Source organism: Thunnus maccoyii, chromosome 18 (assembly GCF_910596095.1).
Source record: "Thunnus maccoyii chromosome 18, fThuMac1.1, whole genome shotgun sequence".
Classification (NCBI taxonomy): Eukaryota; Metazoa; Chordata; class Actinopteri; order Scombriformes; family Scombridae; genus Thunnus; species Thunnus maccoyii.
In genome coordinates, this window is record NC_056550.1 from 5,089,999 (window position 1) to 5,109,547 (window position 19,549).

Sequence of the window (19,549 nt, forward strand, 5' to 3'; positions counted from 1 at the left end):
TTCCTGTATATACAACCTTTGTCATGCTGCTTGTCAAGCCATGTTGACACCCAATAATAATCAACCACTTTCCCCATCTCTCTCTCTCTCTATGGATAAATGATGACTCACCACTCAGTGATATTGCTCTGCTCTCTACAGAAATGATCTGCTGTATGTGTGTGTGTGTGTGTGTGTGTGTGTGTGTGTGTGTGCGCACTCGCCTGTGCTCTACCTAACTGAGTGCAGTCATGTATATTGTAGGGGCTTCCCGGTTATATAAAGTGTGGCAGGAGATTTGTTGTGAATAGGAAATGATAACCCTTTCTTTGCAAGGAAGCACTCCAAGATAATTATGTTGGGGGTTGAAGGAAAGCTATGATCCCATGTCATACTGTATATTTTAAAAGTAGATTTTTCTTGAATTTTGCCATGTGCTGAGGGATTGATGCTTGCAATTAGCACAACCATCAATTTAAAAAAAAAAATCATGCATCATGCACTGTGCATAGGGCACCAAGTGCCGGAGGGGGCACCAAAGAGCACCTCAGTAAAGCTGGAAATATATTAACATATTCAAACTTTCTAGCTCAATAACTCATGAGAAAAATGTTGTTAAAACACAAACAATGCCTCTTTCCTACCATAGTAAGGTAGACCACAAGCTATAACCTAATATTCAGTGTTTTCGAGCTGGACTAATATCATTGTTCTCTATGTACAGTCAGTTGTGAGACAAGTGTGCAGGGACTGTCTAAAAAGTGCATCTCAAAAGAGATACTACAAAAAATATTCAATAACTTCACTGTTATACAGTGTAGTGTCCCCAAAATCAACTGTCACAATCACATTGATAATGAAAATATATTTCTTTGGTTTATTTTATTGAAGACGATTGCACTTTCAAATAATTAAATACTATCTATAGGCTGCTGTCTTTGCAAAGTTTGTAAAGTTTTGTGACTTTTCTTCTGTTATGTGTGACTAATCGTACAGTTCAGTTTTGCTTATTTGTATTTATTTATCTATCTTTTAGAATTAAATTGTTTTATATATTCATTTCATGTCCTGTCATATTATTCACTGATGACTGATGATGATTTCCCAGCTGCCATGTGAAGACCAGATCATCTTGCTGAAGGGCTGCTGTATGGAGATCATGTCGCTGCGCGCCGCTGTACGCTACGACCCAGAGAGCGAGACGCTGACGCTAAACGGCGAGATGGCCGTGAAACGCGAGCAGCTGAAGAACGGAGGGCTGGGCGTGGTGTCGGACGCCATCTTTGATTTGGGCAAGAGCCTTTCCCAGTTTAACCTGGATGACTCGGAGGTGGCGCTGATGCAAGCCGTGCTGCTCATGAGCTCAGGTGAAGAATAAGGAATGCTCTCATAAACTGCTTGTGAAGACTTCCGATGTGCAAAGATGCCTGATCTTTTTGTTTTAGTATTTTGTCATTGCATTGGTATTTTTGTATGTCTTTACAGGAGAGTTTCCCTCTGGCTCAGAATAATAGATACTGGCAAAAACTAGTAAAATATTCAATAACTGACACATAAATAATACAATGAGAGAAGGCTTTTCTGCCTCTAAGCTCAGATCACTTAACTGGTGCACAGAATTCACTTTTTATCTTTTCACATAAACGTGCCAAGTAGCTTGTCTCTTTACGCCGATGATGTCATACCCTCTGTCAGAACAAGGCGTGGGTCTTGCTACATTAAAGTGGAACAATTTTACACATCCAAATCATTTTAATAGTCACGAGGAGTATCACTCAGACTGCGATAACAGTCTGAGTGTCTGGAGGAGTTTTAACAAATAACTCTGGTGATGTCTCATCTTGGGCTTGGAGATTACAAATGTTTAAGAGCAAACCTGCATTACAATGTTTGACAGATGTGAGCATTTACCAGTTAAGAAGGTCTTATGAAAGATGCTATCAGGCCGCATTATGGAAAGTTTAGGATGCAGTGTTTTTTTGGAATTTGGCCTAGACTAGAAATTAATTGTTACAGCACATTTTTAGTTTCCTGATTATTAAATACTTTGAAGGTTGTCTAAAATTTTGGGAGGGAGTTAACTGACACATTCTCACTTTTGAAAACAAAGCATTTTGTTGATTATTACAATAATAACCATTACTCTCAAAATTGTTTGAATTTTTTATAAGTTATAGAAATATAAAATGATTCTTTTCTAATTATTGGTTATTAAATTACAGGTAAATTGTTTGATTATTTAGTTTCAAGTTATTTAATGAACAGTCAGTCCTGGGAAAACATCATGTTGTCTTTATTATTTTAACATATTTAAATTCCCAGTGAAATGAAAAATACATTTTCCCAGTTTAAATCCTGTGTCCCTGTGTTCATTGTTCATTTATCTCTTGTTAGATGCCAAATATATGTCAAAAAATCAATATCAGAGTATTTTTTCTTTTCTCTTCCTGTAAAATGACTCATCCTGCACTCAGGGATGAACTTTTGTAAATAAAAGTTCATCTAATCCAATTAAATTTGAGCTAGCCACACCTGTCATATGAAATCACACTTCTCCATGTGTGGGTCATAATAGTTAACAGAGCAATATGGGAAGAGATGTGTGTTTGGATATCAGTGGGCAAAAACTTTGTTTCCATTTCCAGAACTCTAATTCACTCATCTCTCCCTCATCCTCCTCCTGATTTACCAACAGGTGAGGAGGTATGTGTAAAGCCAACGGTCCTCTGTAGCTCACTTTCTCTCTGCAGCTCAGTATCACAATAAACTTGTAAGCCCCACCCACTTTTAGCAGTCCAATCAAATGCAAAGGATTTGATTTAAATCCCTCTTGTAACTGTGCACTGCTCAAATATTCTGTTTGACTGGGAAGTACGTCACAGTACAGAAGCTAAAGACTTCCGTCTCAACTTCCATTTCACTGGGACTCGAATTATCTGAATGAGAATAATCTTGTCTAATCCTGTCATGCAAGCAGTTTGTGGGACTGAACAGTGTGAGGACAAGGAAAGGACAAGAACTGGGCACTTAAGGCAAGCAGTGATAGACAGCATAGCTGAGCACACAATGAAAAATAATACCTAAAAATGTTAAGATTATATTATATGACAAAGAAAAGACTTACTGCCTGCACTGTGTGATTGGCAGGCCATGCAAATCTGAATATGCACATTTTAATGCGAGTGGTGACCACTTAGCAGCAAATTTAGAGTCAAAATCAGAAAAAAACATTTTACAGATTAGTCCTTAAAGAATTACTAGAGATATCCACAGCTGTGCTGCAGGATCAGGATCAGGGTCAATCCAGGCCTTTTTTAATGGATCAGCTTCAGCTAAATAAAGCCAGATCCATTTACATTCCTTAACTGTTGCAGGCATTAGCCTCCCTTAACACTCCCTTAAAGGAATAGTTTGACATTTTGCAAAATGCATTTCTTCACTTTCTTGCTTAGAGTTAGATGATAAGATCGATACTACTCTCCTATCTGTATGTTATACAGGAAGCTACCGCCTACCATCACCTCTAAAGCTGACTAATGAACACGTAATATCTCAAAAAGACACCTTGTGGTTTTACAGGAGGTTCTACGCAGGATGATTTCTTGGCCAGGAGCAAGTCTCAGCCGGTCGCCAGGCAACCTCGCCATGATTCAAGATGAAAAATATACATATATATATACAAATATACATTATATTGCACATTGGTGCGCAAGTGCAGTATTACACATAAGTGATAAATAGATAAATACTTCTGATAAAAATATAAATATGGCCTAGTAGGGAAGAGAGAGAGTGTGTGTGTGTGTGTGTGTGTGTGTGTTTGGTGGGTAAGTGAGAGGGAGAAGAAGAGCAAGAGACTGTATGTGTTTGTATGTAAGCTAACCAGCTGCTGGATGTAGCTTCACATTTAACACACACATGACAGTGGTATCAATCCTGTCATCTAACTCTTAGCAAGAAAAAGCATATTTCCCACAATGCTGATGTATTGATATAAATGTCTAATCTGTACTTCAAGGGAAACTATGTGTGGAAATTACATGAATGTAATTCTTTCTCTCTCATTTATCACTTCAGACCGTTCAGGGTTGACCAGCGTGAAGAAGATCGAGCAGTGCCAAGAGGCCTACCTGCTGGCGTTCGAGCACTACATCAACTACCGCAAGCACAACATTCCCCACTTCTGGCCCAAGCTGCTGATGAAGGTGACAGACCTGCGTATGATTGGAGCTTGCCACGCCAGCCGCTTCCTCCACATGAAGGTGGAGTGTCCCAACGAACTCTTTCCCCCACTCTTCCTGGAGGTCTTCGAGGACCAGGAAGTGTGAGTCGGAAACGCTTCGAAACCAAGGCACCCCCCTAAAAGAACCCTGGACACAGAAGGAAATAAAATGGGGTGGCTTTGGTGAAAGAGGACGTGTGCAGGGAGGTTGGAAAAAGAGAAGAAAAACTGGATTTTTTTTCTTCAGTGGGAACACGCCCTGTGAACTTTGTTTTTTTTGTCCTTTTTTTTTTTTTTTTTTTTTAATCAGTCACCTACAAGACCCACCACCTGCCACCAGCACACACACATCATCAACTGCGAGAAACACACTGACATTCTGAAAGGTACACACACGCAGTACATTTATAGTTATTCAAAGATTTAAGAGTCCAAACACACAGTATATCTATATGCAAACACAAATGTCATCACACCTGTATGGGCCTTCTAATTCCCGTGACACAGGTGTGGACAAACAGCTGTACTCCGTTCCGTATTAATGCACACTGAGGGGCTTGGTCATGTTTCTATACTCCCCCCACATCCACCTCTCGCTTCACAAATGTGTGGTTGTTTTTTTGGTTTTTTTCTGGGACTTAACCATTAGCTCCTCAGAAATCCCCCTCCACACACACACACACACACACCTCCCTCACATCACCTTTACTGCAACTGCATCCTCCGTGTGCGCGTGCAGCCCAACCCTCAGTCTGCCGAGGCCCCGTGAATGTTCGTCAACCTACCTCCCTCACGTACTGACCTCTCTATCTCTCTCTGTCTCACGTACACACAGAGACACACACACACACACACTCTCAAAACGCACGTGCACAAAAAAAAAACACCCCTACACTTTTACCTCATAGCTTGCAAAATGTATTTTCTCATTTATTGTGTGGACGGTGGTAGTCTAATGAGAAAACACAGAGCCATGCAGTCCTCATTTACCCACGTACCTCTCTGCTAGTGTTAGGAGAATTTACAGCGGGAACACTTTGTTTGAAGCCTGTATCTATAATGTGTTTAGACATACCTGAGTGACATGTTGATGAAGGTTGCACCTGGAAGCTGCTTGGCGTACTCTTCAACACATTCTTGATATATATTTTCAAATCCATTATCATTTTGTTATCCTGTTCAGTGCTGTATTCTGTAATTTGTGTTGTATTCTGTACACACATCTATTGCACGTCTGTCCGTCCTGGGAGAGGGATCCCTCCTCTGTTAATCTTCATGAGGTTTCTTGAATTTTTTCCACATTAAAGGGTTTTTTTAGGGAGTTTTTCCTTATTTGAGTCGAGGGTCTAAGGACAGAAGATGTTGTATTGCTGTACGGACTGTAAAGCACTCTGAGGCAAATTTGTGATATTGGGCTATACAAATAAAATTGACTTGACTCAACACATTATAATGCATTATCAGTTGCTGTCAGCTTTTTCTGCATTATGATGTCATATAACTGCAGTTATAAGACATAAGTCAGTTATAAGTCATTATATGTATCATTATAATGGGTTATAAAGATGTTATGAACATCATGGTGCTTTCTGTGGTTGTGGCAGTCAGTGTCTAATTCAAGTAAGAATGTATTTATAGCTTGGATGGTGAGGTTTCTGTTCTACAGTATATTATGTTAAATTATACAGTAAATGCTTGCTGTTTGCTTTAAGTTAAAAGAATAGTTTGGCATCTTTTGCTTTCTTTCCGATGGTTAAATAAGATCCATACCACACTTATGTCGCTTTAATATGAAGCTAGCAATTGGTTAGCTTGGCTTAGTATGAAGACTGGAAATAGGAAGAAACACCTTTAAGCTCACTATTTAATACATTACCTTGTTTGTTAAATCTGTAGAAAAAGTGATAGACAAGACGGACACAGTTAGCGACTAGCTGCTAAACTTAGTGGAGCATTTAGCAGCTAAAGAGCCAGATGTTTTTCTCAGGAGTTGGTCAAAAACAGAGCTAAATAGAGACTGGGCTAAAATTCACCAGGTGGCCAGAAACTACAAATGAATGCTAATGGTGCTCCATAACTGCTGGATGTGTAAATATACAACTGTTTGCTAACAAGTTCACCACTTCAACATAAATGGTGACAATAATGTTAGTGTTGCGTCCACAGTTTGTTTCCACTGCTCCTAAATGGCCAAAAACTCAGTTCTTGCAGGTTTAAAATCGTCATTGCTAGCATGTTAGCGTGACACCACTACTGTTTTTCCATTTACTTCTGTGGCTTTGCTGTCAGAGTAATTAACGTGTGTTTGTTACGTATCAACATACTCTTACTGTAGACTGTAAGAGGTAAGATTCATGATAGCCTGCTACAACCCTTCTTTCAGTACGTTAACAGAAAGCATTGTTTTATTCATAACACTCATTTCATGAAAAATGAGTCGAGTCATACTGAGCAGGTGTGAGACACGATTGTTGTCATATTGTTGTGAAGCATTATGAAGTTTATAAGTGTATTGTAGCTATAGGCTGCATAGGAAGTGTTTCCACTACTTTTAAAAGACTAATTATTGAACAGTGTCACTAAGTGTAGTTAAAAAAAATTGTTAGATCACAATCTCAAATGAAAACCTAATTAAAATAAACTAATTATAACATACATGTAGTCACAATATGACTTGAAAACTGATACATCATGTTAATCATGAACACTGGCAAGTAATCTAGGCTTCTCTAGAGTACTCACATACAGTATATGAATATACTTTATATTGCTAGAATACCTCTCCAACACATACCTCCTGTTGTCATTACCTCACACACACATGCATACACACACACACACACACCCGTTCAATAGTTTTTTGATGTGTTACCTCAGTTGTTGTGTTCCTCCTCCCTAAATAACCACTGGGCTGCACCACCACACTTCCTGGCCCCATGTGTGTATGTGAGCCCCGCCCTGTCTATCACACCGTAGCCCCGCCTCCTCACCTCCCTCTGTCTTCTGATAGGTTGAGCGCTCCCCCCGTCACTTGTACCTGTTTCAAGTCCCGCCTGAAACCGACAGATTCTACCTCACCTCTCATCTCAGTGCAGCTGCCCCTCCGTTTGCAACACTCTCACATGCATGCACACATATATAAATATATACATATAATTACACACAGTGTACAAAGGAGTTGCCAACGTGGACCTGTTGAGTGTGTCGCTCCACCGACAGTGTGCGGCAGCTCTTTTACCCAGGCCATCCATGGATCAACATTTGACAGCTGACATGGCAGAAGTCATTTTTATCACACACCGCGTGGGACCAACAGTCACTTTGGATTCTGTTTTTATTTAGGAAACCTGAAATGACACTGAGGGCAGGGGTGACTTTGTGACGATGCCGACTGAACCTAAAGGAAGCTGTCAGGGTACAGTGACAGCTGGAAGCTGGGACTCCAGTGGAAGCCATTTTGGCCTGATTGGATCAGGCCAACGGACTACTGTGGTGGTGACTGGGAGGTATGCGAAATAAACAGCAAGTGAGTCAGCAGTATTCGCCTGTGGATACGGTTTCATCCCGGCCGAGAGGAGGGAAACGGCACGTGTGGACGACTGTGGCGAGTAGTGATGTGACTCGGGCCAAGCTAATAGCAAACCGCCACACACAAATGGACCCTATTTTCTCCAGATCCTTCCCTCGCCGTCGCTGCAGAAATGGACACCAAACCATTTAAAAAGGCTTTCTGAGCGACTGTCCGATCCCAGAAACTTACACTATGAATTCAACACTGCTGAAATAAGCTCCACCAACCATATCCCAAATTGCCATCCACTACAAATAACTATCAGGTTTTTTTCTGTTGCACTAAAACCACAATGTCTGTATCCCTTAGTAGCCCTCAGCCCCTTCCTTTACCCCCTCCTCCAACATCTTTCCTTTTCCTGCCTGTCTTTAGTAGTCTTAATAATATTCTCTAAAGTATCTCAGTCCGTCGCTGTGAGAGCACACACACGCACATAAAACCACACACCGTTATCTCCGTTATCTCATCTCTGGATTACCTGTTGAAACCAACAAGGACTGTGTCATGGCCTTTTGGCGCCGCCACTCTCAGTGTTACTAATCTATGTTGCAGGGTATTTAAATAGAACCATAAGCGCTGATTATACAGGGATATATACACACACACACATACACAGCAATAGGATGATCAAGCAGTACAGTTTCACACCTGCCGTCTCCAGGCCTGCTGTGTTTGTACCATACTCTGCTCACTATCACTGTGAACGCAAGCCTTGCTGCAACCGGGTCATGGCTCAGACAAGGAACCACAGGCTTAGTAATTCTGACATGTTCATGTGCCTCACAGAGGCCGCTAATACAAATAGACATGATACAGTATATAGAAACATATATTTATAGATATATAGATATATATATATATATATATAAATGTGACAGTTGTTGTATGTGGCATTAGTGCTATCAGTGGCTGAATTGATGCTGCCAGCTCAAATCAGATGATGAATCTGTCTGACCTATCATGTAGCAGAGGGTGGACTTGTCAGAAAGCAGTTTACCCACCTGTCTGTATTTATATTTGTAAAATATGCATCAGTTGAGTCTAGGCATTGTAATTCTTTATGATGCTTGTTTGCCTTGTGGTGATCACCAACTAACCTTCAGAGTTTACCCACCTTTTTGAGGTCACTTTACTTAGCACAAGACAGTACCTTAACCAGAACTAAATCTCTTTCTTTTTTTCCCTGTTTCGGAACTAGAAAGATGAGATCAGGTCTGATGCACATAGCGTCATGAATTGAGATTTAGATTTGAGCTGGCAGCACAGCCTCTCCGTCTGTCTATCTGTCTGTCTGTCCCTCTCTCTCGCTCTCTCTTTCTTTCTCTCTTTCTCTCTCTCTCTCTCTTCTTCTGTCTTTCAGCCAAATGATCACTGGAGAAATCCCCCCCCTGTCCTCTTTAAATACAAAAAAACACACCAGCACCACAGAGCACACTGCCTTCAGCCATGATCAGTTGCACCAGCATAGCAGAGAGACAGACCAATAGTCAGTGAATACCCTCCTGACCAAAAAGCCATTTTACCTGGACATCGAAGCTAGCTATAATAATGTTATGTTCAGACAGCAGGCAAATCCAATAAACTCTTTAAATCTGGTTTTTAACAGTGTCATTTTTAATTGATTAGATTGAATTTGGGTTTGGAGTATACTCATTTACTACGTATATAACCACGGTTGTCATAGTGACAAGGCAACCAGGCACACAATACTGTATTTTCAGCATGACTAACATCTTGAGAGGCTGCAACAAACTAATCACATGGAGTGCTTATTCTAACTTTTATGATGTGCAGAGCCAATTCATAAGGAGTGGCATGACACTTTCCTCTTCTTTTCCTACAAGGATTATCTAAATTCGAAATATTACAAAAAAATACACTTGCTCTGTGTGTCTGAACATGGCCTGGGTGGTGGTATACAAGGTAATTTGCAGGCAAAGCAAATGAAAATGCCTCCCACGTAGTCAAAAACATTTTGTCACATTTCCTGGTGTCATTAAAGCACTGTTGGACAATAGCAGCAATGTCGAGGCTCTTCAGAGTCGCCTCAAATGTTGTGCTCTGTATTACTACCCTGTATCACATCCTAGCCAAGCTGCAAAATAACCAGAAAAGTCTCTGTCTTTTTTGCACAGTGACCACAGAATTGTGTTTTCGCTCTCTCTCTCTCTCTCTTTCTCTTAGATTAAAAACTAAAATTAAGGTTAAGTTTTATGTTACGTTTACAATAAACTATAATGTGAACCTGATGCCAAACTCTGCCACCGCAGCCCGGCACAAAACTGTAACAACTACTCTGAAGCAGTTTAACTCTCATGCAACTCCACAAATAACTACTTCTACTATTTTTATTACTTACCCAGGGAAAACATCCTCTCTCTCTTCTTCACGTCTGTCTTTCCCCATCCTTGCATCTCCATTTTCCATCTTCTACCTAATTTACATCCCCATCCCAGTCCCCTCTCTATTTATTTCACTCTGTCCTCTTAGTGTGCACCTCCGTCTCCTTTCCCCACACACGAACGCACTCACAGACACCTACCCCAACTCATGCTAGCTCTTTGGTGGAGAAAGATGACAATCCCTGCAGGAATATGTCCACACGTGGAATGTAAAATAATTGAAATTGTACCATTAAAGACATGGTGTGAAGTCCCACACATGTTGTTTTTGATGTTGTTGATGTTGCTTTCGTTGTGCACCAAGTGTTCGTTGTTCTGCTTATTCTAGGATGGATGAGTTTGCAGGCAGGGTTAAAACCCTGATTGTGTGACACACTGCTACTGATAAGTCCTTTTTTTTTTAATATAGTATGTTTATAAAATATTTGTGGTGTGAGGACTGAAAACCCTGAGCAATGTAAAGCAAGAGATGAAGTGACTTTGTTTTGGATAGGAAAAAAGTTGTTTTTTATGATTATTCTTTAATGTCGTTTTTAATTTGCATCAGATTTTCTTGGTAAGTGAATGTCTGTCTATCTGTGTTGATGCTTTACTATGAGAAAATGGCTGTATGCACTTTGAGACCATTGTTGGTTCAGTGGTAGCTTGTGCTCAAATGTCATCCAAGGGTCAGGGTTCAATTCACCTTCAGTTCAGCTGATTGAAAAAAAAAAGTCTGCTATCCAATTCTGGGATACAATTTAGCATTTAAACTTCTTTTTTGGTTGCCTGTAAAATCTGTAATGACATGTTACACAACACTATGGAAGTACTTTTTTGGAATAAGCCTATTGGTCACATCAATACATGTAACTCATGAGAGTTGCACCACAGTCAGCTCTGCAGTGTGTATGCTAGCACTTGACGCTATATTACATAATTATAGGTGAATTGCATTATTCAAACCTTTTAGTAAGACAAACATTGGTTTTGATTCATATTGTAGATTTTTCAAAAGTTAATGAAAACCTATTGTCATGTTTTGAAGCCTGGATATGGGTATCCCACTTCCCGCCTTTTTACACCATGCTAACTGCACTGCATGGAAGAATGCTACAGTACTTAGCCTGATTCCCTTTAAGCCTTAAAATCCTCATAATGTAACAATGGTTACCATAATTTTCCTCCAAAACAGAAGAGTTTTCTTGAATCTAGCATCAAGCAGCCGTTAGAGGAGCTGCAGCTAACAGCTAGCTAACTAGCTGTTGCGATATCTTCACTTAACTTGTAATTAGTTTGTAAAGAAAACAACTCATAGTCACTCTCATTGGAGATTAATGTCTATGCAGTCTTAGCACATTGCTTTTGGAATATGATTAGCTGTAACTGAATTAGTAATTAAATAACTGATTAGGAACACAACGCTCTGTCGTATCTGCTCCCACATTCAAGCTATTTGCTGATGATTTTCAGGAAGTGGTTGCGTCCTTTCAATGAACAACCAGCCACAGTGAATCTTTAACTTTTCATGTTGTCACTTTAGGATAATGCTAGTCACCTATGAGATAACCCATAGCATGCACATATGTGCAGATCTAACATCTGCCTGATGTCTGCTCCCACTCTCATACCGTGTAAGGTGGACCAATGAGCCTAGTCCCACAAAACAGGGTGTGCCTCCTCTAAAGAAACTCCTGCTTACCTCACAGACCACCACATTTCAAGTTCAGTTTCACTTAAGACTTATGTACAACTAATAAAAACACACAGTATATCTACTTCCAATACAGTTAATACTTATTATACTGGTGCGAACATTTCATAAGTTTCTTGTTGAGTTGTTGTAAGTAGCTAGTTGTAAGCTAAGGTATTGCCAAAGCCGTAATCCACCTCTTGGGTTAGTTGAACTGAAAGTGAATGAACCTGAATCCGGTTTTTCACAGTTGCTTGGGCTGTATCACTTGCTAAACTGGGCATTTGCTCTTACTCCTAATCTGGGTCAATTTAAAAAAAAAAAAAAAAAAAAAAAATGCCCACGTCCTGATTTTAGCCTTGAGACTGCTCCAAATTCAACTGAGCTTAGACCAGGGCTCATTCTGTGATGTATAAATCTGCCATATATTAATCTTAATGTTGTGACAAAAATATTGCTTTTGATGGGAAAAAGCCTCACCATTCAAAAAGAAAAAATTACAAAACAGAGACCAAAAAAAAAAAAAAAGAGATTTATACAACTATTCATACCTCATTGTACTGCTTTGTGCCAGAGTAAAGTAGGGGGAGTGATCAGTCTCAAGCAAGGAGAATCACCACTGGTTGGCAAAATATGGAACCCAAAAGTGATCTCAGGAAGATTAGGATGTGGCCCAAAATTTTTACATAAAAATTGGCTGTTTGAAGAGTTTAGTTGGGAGCTCCGGGCCGAAGCCTCTCCTCACCCCTGAAATGAAAACTAGACTGAAAAAAACCCTCAATACGTCAGAGGATGGATAAGTTTGCTAAAATTCATACAGAATCTGTTCAGGTTATAAGATACATCATTGTGACAATGTTGTGGCTCTAAAAAGGTGACTACACTTACTTTGTCTATAAGGAATTGATAGCATGAACTATAAACCCATTCTTTGAGTATTTAACATCAGCTGGAAGATATTGTATTCCTTCTGTATGTGTGTTCTGCCCTGACAAACCAAGAGAGGACTGAACCTTCATCAGGACAAGAGTTGGGATGCATCAAGTAGTTTGGCCAAATGAAACACTTAAAAGCAAGTCAAAATTACACTCAAATGGTTGGCAATAGCAAAAACATCAAAAATTGTGCTCCTGCCCTCCAAAAAAGAATTTTGAAGAGAGCTTTATCCTCTTCAGGCCTCAGTCTCCTCAAGTGCAAATATGCAATTACACACTTCTATTTGTGTCCAGCATGCTTCAATACAGGCCAGTAAATTGTGCCTTGAAAAAGAAAGGTTTCTGACCCAAAGTCCCACACTACTATTCCCATGATGAAAATGTCCTCTCTTGTTTTTGTATTGCTCCCTCAAGCTCCCTTCCACAGTGACTTTATGCAGTACCACACAGCCTGGCCCTAATTAGTGTATCTGAGAGACATCATGTGAGGCCCTGTACAAGCAGAAGGCTATTTCCTGTTTGCAAAGCAGCCATCATTTTTGGCACAGCACAGTGTTGAATGTAAAGCTGAATGAGATGTGGGTTGAAGCGCCCTCCACACGAGAGTTTGATGGTATTTGATAATGCTGGTTGTGGGTTTCTAATGGGCACGGTTGTTGTTCTGTCTTGTTTTCTGTGACAAATCATTCATGGCACAATCAGAGAATGGCATCTCGACTCAAAGCTGTTTGTGTTTGTGGCTGTGTGACATTCATTTTCAGCATTATAAAATTATTTGATATCAATTTGCCTACTTTGTTTCTGTCTAGCTAAATGAGGGAGGTTTCCTGACTGTTTGACAGCACATATGACTGACCCACACACACACTAAAAAGTAAGTTACCCATGATTGACTAAAATCTCCTCAGAAAGTCATTTACTGTAACTGTGAGCTCAGTTTTGTCACTCATCTCTGCCAGTTTTATTTATTGATTCCATTAAAATGGCTCCAGATTTCATTTTTAGATGGGTTCAACTTCATCTGTAGAGAAAATAAGTTTGCAGCTAAAACAGGAAAACAGTTGCCTGATATTAATGCTAAAATAATGTATTTCACTGACATGAAATTGCATATTAAAGAAAGGAAAAGAGAAGATTTAGGAGCCTGGTTTGCAGTCGGCATTCCAGTTCATCTCAAAGGTGTTGGATGAGGTTCACAACTACACCATTTCTTTATGGACCTGACTTTCATCATGGAAACAGGAAAGGGACAAACTGTTTCCACAAGGTTAGAAGTACACTAAAGTATCATTGAATGCTGTAGCATTAAGATTTCCCTTCACAGGAGCTAAGAGGCTTAACCCAAATCACAAAAAACAATCCCAGACAAAAAGAACACAAAAGTATGTGTACAGAGCTGACTGCATACTTTGCTTAAATAGTGTATTTGTTGGTGCCCAATTTTGGGCTTATTAGGAGAATGAGTTTGTTTAATGATAAAATATTGTGGAAAAAGCGAATGCATTTGCCACATAGGTATGCTATCAAATACAGTAAAAATGTGGACACAAAACCGAAATATCATGTTTCACCTTTTTAGACAGAGCAATGGCAGAAACCCTCCATGAGAAAACACACTGCAGAAAGAAAACTTGGAAATGTGCAAGAGTTTCGCTGATAAAGCATTTGACTTGACATGAGAAATTAAGTGTTTCTGATTGGTTCTCCTCTCGACTGGTGTAACCTGTGACATGTCCCGCTTGCAGTCATTCAGGTCTGCCAGTGAAGTCAAATGGAAGGAAAGGAGGGAGACACAAGTCAAACAGGAGCTGGGTCTCCTTTTCCATCAGCAGCAGAGACAGTCGTAAACTGTCAACCCTGCTCTACACGAGTGTGATGATGAGGAAGATGACTTTGCTCGAACGGTGAGAGTCATCCTGGGAAATGATATGCAGGGAATATTGAAGCACGGTGAGACATTACTGAAAACAGTGCTCCATATTATCACACTCCACTGGCACAATCTGAAGGGTTTATCTATGGTGCACTTTTGCTAAATCTGGAAATAGACTACTAAATTATTACGAACTCTGAGACTCAAGAAAGCCAGTTGATGTCAAATTGGTTTGAGGTCTGTTGTGGAGGAGATGATGTAACAATGAGCAGCTTTGCTCTCCACCAATCCAAAGTCCTTCACAGCCCACCACCCCCCCATTCTCTTCCAAAAAACACAGAAGGGCACAGCTGGTACAGAGCAGACATGCCGCAGACTGGTATGTATAGTGTGTGTGTATGACAAAGAGATAGACACACACACACACTTGTACACAGATTGACAGACCGGGACATCCATTACAGATTTTTCCCTTCAACTAAAGGAAAAGTGCTTCCAGCAAATGTCTAAAAATAGAACAGTGTATTTTGATGATGCTCATATTCACTGACATTGCTTATACTTTTGATGTTGCCAGCTCTAAGAAAAGCCCTGTACACACTGTCACACACGTGCATGCATCATAAAAGCATGTTGCTGACTGAGGCACATATGATTTGATTACATAACACGTTTTATCATATCAGTTTGTTAAAGATTGAGATCCATCATGTGAGATCAATATATTCTATTTTGGAATAAAATCCTTTATCTGTTTAATTATTAATGCTACAGAAATCCAGGTTTACCCTTTTGTTTCCCTGTAAACAAACAGATTTTTTATTTATTGGGAAATAAGCCCATCCACTTTCCTTCTGCAGTCCAGTATAACACCAAAGCGTGTAATACTGGCGATCCACTAGAGGATACCGTTTCAGTGTCATATTTCTCCCCGCCTAGGCGTGAAAAGTACACGCATGTAAACTCAATGCCAACAACTCCATCCAGTTATTATGACTCGGAAAAGTGACGCAGTTCAGATTATAACAATATGAGGTGACAAATATCCTTATTAGGAGGAGGCTGGTTGGGTGGATGGCTAGATTGATAGATAGTAAAAAGTGGACTCAGCTGCAGTTTTTCCAAGAACCCTAACTGCAACCCAAACCATGATCTTCCCCTAAACCTAACCAAGTGGTTTTTGAGGCTAAACATAACAAGACCTTAACCACAGTGTTGTCACACCACAAAACATAATTGCTTTTAAACAGTGATTTGTAACAATTTTAGAAAGCAGATAAATGATATTGTCCTGCTGATTACTGCTGATAGAAGCACCATATTAGAAAACCCTGCACATGCGTGTACTTTTCACCCCTAGGCGAGGCAAAACATGACATTGACACGGTGGACCAGCAGGTGTATTACCGTGATGGCGTGATACCAGGTTGCTCTCATGTTTGCACAGTAAATATAAAGCTACCACCAACAGTGGGTTAGCCTAGCTTAGCACACAGACTAGAAACAAGGGGAAACAGCTAGCCTGGCTCTGTCTAAAGGTAAAAAAAAAAAAAAATCTGCCAACCAGCGCTAGCGCACTAATTAAATAATGCATCCAATGGAGAACCTCACAGTGAAAACAAAACTAGAGACAGTCGCTGCTCCCAACCAAGAAATAGACAAGCACATAACCCCCATTAAAATCATAACGTGTGGTTTTTACACACTTTGTTTTTGAATGGATTTGTATTGAAACAAGCTGTAACATGTTAATTAGTGAGCTTTAGCAGGCAGATGCTAGCAGGCAGATGTTGTTAACTTTGGACAGAGCCAGGCTACCTGCTTCCCCCTGTTTCCAGTCTTTGTGCTAAGCTAAGCTACAACGCTGCTGGCTGTAGCTACATATTTACCATACAAACATGATGGTATCAATCTTCTCATAAACTCTCAGCAAGCAAGCAAATAAGCGTATTTCCCAAAATGTTTGACTCACACTATCTGACAGTGTCTTATATATATATATTCAAACCCAAGAATTTTATCATTCCATCAAATGGAAATATTCTAAATGTTTTTTGCATCATTTCACATTTTCCCAACATTCACCCTGGCATATTTGATATGTTCTGAAACTTTGAGTTCTTCATTAGTAATTAAAATAAAGTTCTGTTGGTTTGAAGAATGTTCGGCTGCACAGTGTGAGTTTGTAATGACTGACCCATCGGCAGGACAGAGAGGTTTAAGAGGCTAAAAATAGATATACTGGTTAGAAATGAAATGAGGATCTACACGGTGGATTCACACTCCACTATACTCACATACACCTGACTCACCCCAAATAAACCCACGCACACTTGAAAGCACACGACTGCCCCACCACCATGGATTCATTCATGCGGACTGGTGTTATGTAAGAGTGTTACCCTCCTCTCCTAACAGACATGTCGTTGCATCAACTCCATGCATCAGACCAGGACACAGATAGAGACAGAAGCCCCTTTTATACAGCCTGTTCAAGGCAGGAATGTTGCACCATTATTCCACCTTGCCATTCTGTATAAAACGAATGAACACAGAATGGGGGGGGCATTGTTGTTCCGCTGTTATGCCAGTAGCGGAGGTAGTCACAGAGCCGAATCGATGTCTATGTAAAAGGGAGAGCTGGCATGGTGGGACAGGGGTGTGACATTTTGATGATGTGTTATGTGTGCAACCCGCCACTGGAGGATTTAAAAATCTCTGAGGAAACAGTTAGCAGATAACCTATAGCAACCAAGACGCTAACACCACTGCGAATTGGGGAAACAGCAGGTTTCACTCACCATTATTGTGTAGAAAGATAAAACTATGTACTACATACTCAATATGTGTACTGTTGTTCAACATACTCTTGTGTGAATAAAAAGTAGCAGGACTATGAGCTGTAATTATCATGTCACTTCATCACTGAGAGCCTCCTTGCCTGTTGGAGACAAGCATAACCCTGGTAGCTGGAATCACCTCTACTGGCTTCTGCAACACTAATTTAAAAAAATATATTACGCCTAGCAAAGTGAAACCTTGCACTTAAATTGAATCGTTATTGATGTTACGCCAGAGCTGCCTTGGTTGCTGTCCACCATTGTCTGTTATGTTGTTGTCGTTGTCACTACTGCATTGCATTGTGGGATATTTATGCCGGAGTAATGTCCAGTGCTTCCATACTGTAATATTTCCCCCGTAAATAGTATGCAGTTCATGTACTATTGGTTTCATACTAAGGTTTTGGACATACTAAAAGATCTCATACTGTTTTAGCGTACTAAAGAGCAGGTTAGTATGGAATTTTGGATGCAGCAGGTCGCTGCCTGATGCGTACGTTATACATCACACTAGACACAGACGCTGATTGATTAGTACTTGTTGCCTTCATTGGTTGGGCTGGTTAGGTTTAGGCATGATGAGTGAGATTGGTTAGGGTAAGAATATCAGACTAAGCCAATCAAAGGCAGGTAGGACAAGTCGAATGACTTCGCCATTCTAGGAAAAAAAAAAATCACTTCCGGAACACCAACATGCTATCTGAAATCACACACTGGGGCAGCAATATGCTGACTTTGTTTGGTTCAGTGTAAAAAAGCAAAGCCGGAGTAATGAGGGGCCTTCTTTATGGCAATATTTCAGGATCTTTGTTTAAAATGGGCGAGAGAGAGAGACAGAGAGAGAGAGAGCATGAACACACATGAGAGGGAAAATGAGACAGAAAAAGACAGAGGAAAGAAAACATCAGGGAGGGTGAGAGGCCCCACCATGGAGCTCAACCTCCAAGACCTGTGGAATGCACACACACACACACATACACACACACACACACCCAGACAAACACACACACATACACATCTAATAAGAGAGGAGGTGCCTATTAAAAGCAACTGAGGGGCTGGAAGAGAGCTAGCGAGTGGTGTTTGTTTTATTTTGATGGTGAACCACCTACATGTTGAGGATGTTAATTAGTACATTGTAAAAAGTTTTCTTTGTAGACATATCAGAAGACAAACATCATGTATATTTAACATATATAGGAAATTATTTTCAGCTCAGAAATTTCTAGTTCGGTTTGTGGTTGCGGTGGAACAATAAAATCATATATTTTTCTTGGTAATATAATCTATAATCTAATAATTTAAAAAAACGAATGTAATAATCATGACAAACATGCTGAGTGGTGGGTAGGATTGAAGAATAGAATATATGTTTTGTGTTTCTATCTGTGAGCCACAGCCAGTCCAAATCTGCACTCTAGTGGCAACTCTGAAAACTAACACCCAGTCAAACTAACAATCATCATGGTGAATGAAACTGAGGCAGGAAGAAGCTCCTGCAGTGTCCTGCTGCAGATGTAAACAGGATTAAATTCACTGCTGTCCGTGTATGATCATATTCTCATACGCTCATATTTTAACAAAACGCAGCTCCACTTTACACTGTTAATCATTTTGACTCATTTCCATTTTCCCACTTTTCTATGACTACTGGTTATAAATTATGAATCAGTACTATATAATAAATTATTATTATCATTATCAATCTGTTGGTTCAATTTAGTAATTTATTGTGATTTTATATTGATTTTAAATTGTAATAAATCATCTCATTCAACTGTATTTTTTAACAGTTCAATTTTAAAGGTATAATATGTAATTATTCGACATTAAAATGTCTAAAAACAACTAGACGTATGTTATATATTTTGTTTAGTTGTGCACTTACCTTATCCCAAATGTTTCCAACAATTTTCAAACCCAGAGAAATCTGTAATTTAATCAAAGTAATGGACCGTTTCATTTGGTCGCATGCCAGTGGCGTCATACCTCCTCTACCAAAGAGTAAACACGCACCAGATGCATACAGCGCTACAATGGCGTCTACCAAAGAGT

The 19,549-nt window shown here is 39.9% G+C and overlaps 1 protein-coding gene across 2 annotated transcripts in view; it reads left to right on the forward strand.

The window, feature by feature from the left end:
* Nucleotides 1-4,483, forward strand: part of LOC121884003 (thyroid hormone receptor alpha) — a 130,268-nt gene extending 125,785 nt beyond the window's left edge. For both annotated transcript variants that reach the window (XM_042392487.1, XM_042392488.1), the window contains 2 exons: nucleotides 1,088-1,346; nucleotides 4,057-4,483. In XM_042392487.1, coding sequence (XP_042248421.1) covers nucleotides 1,088-1,346; nucleotides 4,057-4,307 — 510 coding nt within the window. In that variant the 3' untranslated portion in view covers nucleotides 4,308-4,483. The remainder of the gene's footprint in view (nucleotides 1-1,087; nucleotides 1,347-4,056) is intronic.
* Nucleotides 4,484-19,549: the final 15,066 nt, after the last annotated feature.